Source organism: Aureococcus anophagefferens (genome assembly GCF_000186865.1).
Source record: "Aureococcus anophagefferens unplaced genomic scaffold AURANscaffold_1, whole genome shotgun sequence".
Classification (NCBI taxonomy): domain Eukaryota; class Pelagophyceae; order Pelagomonadales; family Pelagomonadaceae; genus Aureococcus; species Aureococcus anophagefferens.
Window position 1 is genome coordinate 3482938 of NW_008705561.1, and position 4953 is coordinate 3487890.

The 4953-nt window shown below is 75.6% G+C and overlaps 1 protein-coding gene across 1 annotated transcript in view; it reads right to left on the reverse strand.

Moving 5' to 3' along the window:
• Window positions 1–1538: 1538 nt before the first annotated feature.
• The window catches only part of AURANDRAFT_70630 (hypothetical protein), a gene marked incomplete at both ends in the record, with an annotated part of 4186 nt that continues 771 nt past the window's right edge, over window positions 1539–4953 (reverse strand). The window contains 4 exons of the mRNA XM_009034251.1: window positions 1539–2410; window positions 2588–2747; window positions 2846–3090; window positions 3320–4024. Of these exons, the coding sequence (XP_009032499.1) occupies window positions 1600–2410; window positions 2588–2747; window positions 2846–3090; window positions 3320–4024 (1921 nt within the window). The remainder of the gene's footprint in view (window positions 2411–2587; window positions 2748–2845; window positions 3091–3319; window positions 4025–4953) is intronic.

The window sequence follows — 4953 nt, forward strand, 5'->3', positions numbered from 1 at the left end:
GCGCGCGCCGCCGCGCCGCGCGACCGGGACCCCCGCGCGCAGGCTCGCGCTCGCCAAGAAGGGCTTCGAGAAGGCCGCGGCCGAGGGCCGCGCGGCGACGCGCGAGGACTTCAACCTCAAGACGACCACGGAGGACTGCCGCAACGGCGGGCGCGCCGCCCGCGTCCTCCACGCGCGCCGCGCCGCGCCGCGCGACCGGGACCCGCGCCGCGCGCCGCGCGACCGCACCACCACGCGACGTGCACCGCCCGCGCAGGCTCTCGGCCTTCGCGCAGGGCAAGGGCATCTTTGCGCCCGGCAAGGGCCACGTCCTCACGGACGAGGACTCCCGCGAGGGCGGGCGCGCCGCCCGCGTCCTCCGCCCGCCGCGCCGCGCCGCGCGACCGGGTCCGGCACCGCGCGCCGCGCGACCGCGCGCGCACCACGCGACGTGCACCGCCCGCGCAGGCTCTCGAAAGGCCTTCGCGCAGGGCAAGGGCATCTTTGCGCCCGGCAAGGGCCACGTCCTCACGGACGAGGACTCCCGCGAGGGCGGGCGCGCCGCCCGCGTCCTCCGCCCGCCGCGCCGCGCCGCGCGACCGGGTCCGGCACCGCGCGCCGCGCGACCGCGCGCGCACCACGCGACGTGCACCGCCCGCGCAGGCTCTCGGCCCTCGCGCAGGGCAAGGGCATCCACGCGCCCGAGCACTCGCGCGCGAAGCGCGACGCGTCCGGCGAGCCGCTCGTCCCCGCGGAGACGCGCGAGAAGAACCGCCTGGAGGGCGTCGCGCACCGCGTGGCCGACAAGATCCTAAAGGAGCCCAAGATGGCCGCGCGAATTGAAAAGTTCGACGCCATCTCCGCCGAGGTCGCGTCGAAACTGCCGAACCAGCCCGTCGAGGTCCTCGAGAAGGTGTCCGCGGACGCCCGGCGCCTCGCGCTGAACAGGCCCGAGGCCGCGAAAGGCGGCCTTGGCGTGGCCTCCCTCGAGCTCGCCAAGGCGATCGCGGAGAAGATGAAGAAGGCCCTCGCCGACATCCGCCCCGTGGACGCGCCGAAGCCCAAGCGCCGGAACCACCACGCGCAGTCCCACCTCCTCAAGGACGCCGACGGCCAGTTCCCCTGCGGCCGCGGCTGCGGCCGGACCTTCACGCACGCGCCCGCGGCCGCCCAGCACACCAAGGCCTGCAAGCACGGCGCGCCCGTCCAGGCCGCGGACTGCCCGGCGAAGCGCTAGGCCGCCGCGCCCGCGCCCGCGACGCCGGGCCTCGTGGCGTCGGCCTTCGGCGCGACGGTGTCGCCGCCGCCGCCGACGTTCCTGTACGCCACGCCCGATGGCTGCTGAGACATCTACGGCGACGCCTGGGGGCTGATCCCCCTGCCCCACTAACCCGACTGCCCCACTTACGACTTAGAACTTCACTTCCGTCTTCAAGTCACCACCTCGCGATCGGCTTCCCGCGCCTGGAGGGACTCGTCCGGCGCAGGGACTCGGCCCCCGGACGGCACGTTCGGCAACCTCGAACGAGGGCGCGGCCATCGGACGCGCCGCGCGCGGCCAGGGGTAGTTCCATGTACCGCCTCGCCTCGCCCATCTCCCGGTGTTCCTTCGAACCGGCGCTACCGTCGCGGCTGCGTCGCGGGCGCGTAGCGGTGGCGCGCGAGCCAGCGGCGGTCCGCGCGGTCCTCGACGTGCCGGAGCGCGGCGTCCGTGAGGCACGTGCGCCAGGAGCCCGTCGCGCCGTCGGCGGAGATGTGGTGGCCGTGGATCTGCGACGCGGCGTCGACCTTGCCGAAGACGCGGAGCCTGGCCGCGAGGGCGCCGTTCGCCTCGAGGGAGCTCCGCGCCGCGAGCGTCTCCGCGAAGCCCAGGGGCAGGTCCGCCTCGACGCCGAGCCAGGACGCGAAGAGCGCCGCGAGCGCCGCGGGGCAGTCCGCGAAGTCCTCGTAGCGGAGCAGGAGCGCGCCGGCGTCGCGGAACGCGTCGAGGCGCTTCGCCTGGTAGGGGAACATGCGCGCCGCGACGCCGCGGGCGCGGGGCTCGAGCTCCGCCGCCGAGCACCGCGCGCACGACGCGCTCCGGCCGGGCACGCCGCGGCGCCGCGCGTGGGAGCAGACGACGTCGCGCGGGTCCCGGTACGTGAGCGCGGCGCACGCCGGGTCGCGGTCGCCGGGAGCCGACTTGTGGTGCTTGGCGACGGTGACGCCGCGGGGCGCGCTCTCGTTGGCGAGGGCGACGACGCCGGCCAGCAGCTGGTAGGCGAGCGTCGACCCCGAGGCCTCCATGCCGGCGAGGTCCAGGGACCCGCAGGCCGACGCGGCTCCCGGCGTCGCCGGCTCGAGAGCGCAGCGCCACTCCGACGACGCGGCGGCCCACGCCGCGACGAGCGCGGGACGCAGCAGCCCGACCATTGCCGCGCCTTGCACTGAACTTGCAGTGCAACATTTGTCGTCACCCGAGGCGCCGGCCCTCTCCCGAGGACGGGATGGTGACGCGGGCACCGAGGCGACCTGCCCCGTCGACGCCCCCGTCGACGCGGCGCCCGCCGTCGTCGCGACCCACTTATCCGCGATCCGCGGCCGGCGCCGCGCGGCGCCGCGGCCTCACCGTGCCTTCGCCGCCTTCTTCTTCTTCTTCTTCTTCGGGGCCTCGGGCCCGCAGGGCTGGCCGACGCCGTCGCAGACGACGGACCGGAGCTCGGTCCCCGCGTTGAGGTGGTCGAGGAGGTCGAGCTCGTCGTGCTCGAAGGCGTGGTGCTGGCACGCGCCTGCGGGGAATTCGGCCGACCTCGAAACAAGGCTCGAGCTCGGTCGCATCGATCGTCGTCGGACGCGTGCCCCGCTCTCGCGGAGCGCTCCGCGGAACGCGCGACGACCGGCGTCGAAACCGTCGCGCGCGCTCGCGTCGAAGCCGGGTCGGAGGTTCGTATGCCGCGCGGGCGCGCGCCGACGAGGCGGCTGCCCGTCGCGTGCGAGTGCTGCGCGCGGATCTCGACGTCCGCGGCGGCGATCTCGTTGGCCTGGACGATGCCCGGCCCGACGAGCACGTTCGTGCCGTCGAGGCCCGGCTCGAGGCCGTACGCGTCGGTCCAGAGCGTCGCGTTCGCGCACCTGGCGCGGCCGCGGTCGGTCGGGCGCGCGCCCCGCGGCGGTCGGCGGGCCGCGCGGTCGCGCGGTCGAGGCGCCGGGGCCGCGCAGCGCGGCGAGCGCGTCGAGGAGGCAGCCGCTGAGGGGCTCGCCGTCCGTGGGCTTGGCGGCCGTGGCCCGGATCGTGGCGCCGAGCTGGTGCGCGACCCCCAGGCAGGCGGCGCAGGCCATGTGCTCGGGCAGGCTGGAAGACTGGACCTCCTCCTCGCTGAGCCGGGGCTGGACGACGTCGACGAGCCGCTCCGCGCCGGCCGCGTCGCGCGCGCGGATGGTGGCCCTGCCCCCGGCGGCGCCGTAGATCTCCTGGCCGTCCTCGACGCGCTTCATCTCCCGCAGCATCTCCTGGAAGGACTCGACGTCGTCGCCGAGCACCGTCGCCGCCATGTGCGGCGCGTCGCGCCGCATCGCCGCCATGCGGTCCTCGTCCTTGAGCCAGAGCTTGCGGTAGAGGCGCGGGTGCGTCGCGGACCCGTCGGGCTCGCGGAGGAGCGCCTTGGCCCGCGCCGCGTCCTCGCGCGCGCGCGCGCGGTGCTGCTTTCGGAGCATCTCTTGGAACTCGTTCGTCGAGCCGCGCTCGACGACGGAGCGCCACGCGGGCTTCTCGCGGCCGAGGGACGCCAGGGCCTTGCGGTCCTTCATCAGCGCCTTGCGGTAGGCCCGCGGGTCCAGGGCCGCCCCGTCGGGGCCGAGCGCGTAGGGGTCGGCCTCTCCGCCGCCGGCCCCGGCGCCCGCGAGGGCGGACCGCGCGGACTTGATCGCCGGGAACCGGGCCTCGAGGTCGTCGCCGAAGCGCACGTAGGCGAGCTGGCCGACCATGGCGACGACCATGACGCCGAAGCTCATCTTCTTGACGCGGTCCATGCTCGTAACCGAACCCGGGCGCTGTGGTGCCGCGAGCCTGCTGCCGCTACGAGGGGCTGCCGGGGCTGCCTTCGTTAGTACCAGTAAAGGACCCGCTCCGGGGCCCCGCAGCGGCCCCTGCAGCGGCCGGGCGAGTCGTAGCAGACGATGGCCGCGGCAGAATTGTCCGGTAATGGCCAGGCGAACCGGCCGTCCGGGGCATGATCGTGGGGCGTCCGGACGGGGTGATGATCGTGGCGTCCGGACGGCGTGGATGAGTGGAGAGAGCCCCGCAGTGTGGCGATCAGTGATTAGAGGCTATCGTGAACCACAGCATGGCTTCAGCTCAGGGGATCTCCGAGCTGATGTCGGCCGAAAACCGCGCGTCCCAGATCGTCGCCGAAGCGCGCGCAGGTGCGTCGCTCCGCGCGCGCGCGGCGCCCGGGGGCGATCCCTTCCATCGGCCGCCCCGCGCAGCGCGCGGCGAGCGCATGAAGGAGGCGAAGCGCGAGGCCGAGGCGGTCATCGGCAAGGTCCGCGCGGAGAAGGAGGCGGCCTTCCAGTCGTCGAGCAACGAGGCGCGCGGCCCGCGCCGCCGCCGCCGCGCGCGCGCGCGCGCGACGGGGGCGCGCGCGCGCACGGCCGCGCCCCGCAGACGCAGAACCAGGACGAGTTCTCCGACATGAAGAAGGTCACGGACGCGGAGATCGCGGAGATGCAGCCGGTGCCCGCGCCCGGCGGCGCGCGCGGCGCGCGCGGGACCCCGCGCGTCCCCCCGCAGGCGCCTCTTCGAGACGAACAAGGGCTCGGTGACGGACATGATCGTCAAGGTCGTCACGGACGTGAGCCTGGACCTCTCCGAGACGCGCAAGCTCGCCGGCCAACGGGCCAGCGGCCAGGTGTGAGCGGGCGCCGGCGCCGGCGCGCGCCGCGGCGACGCCCGGGAGGACGCGCTCGCGTAAGCATCCCGACGTGTCCCGCGGCCAT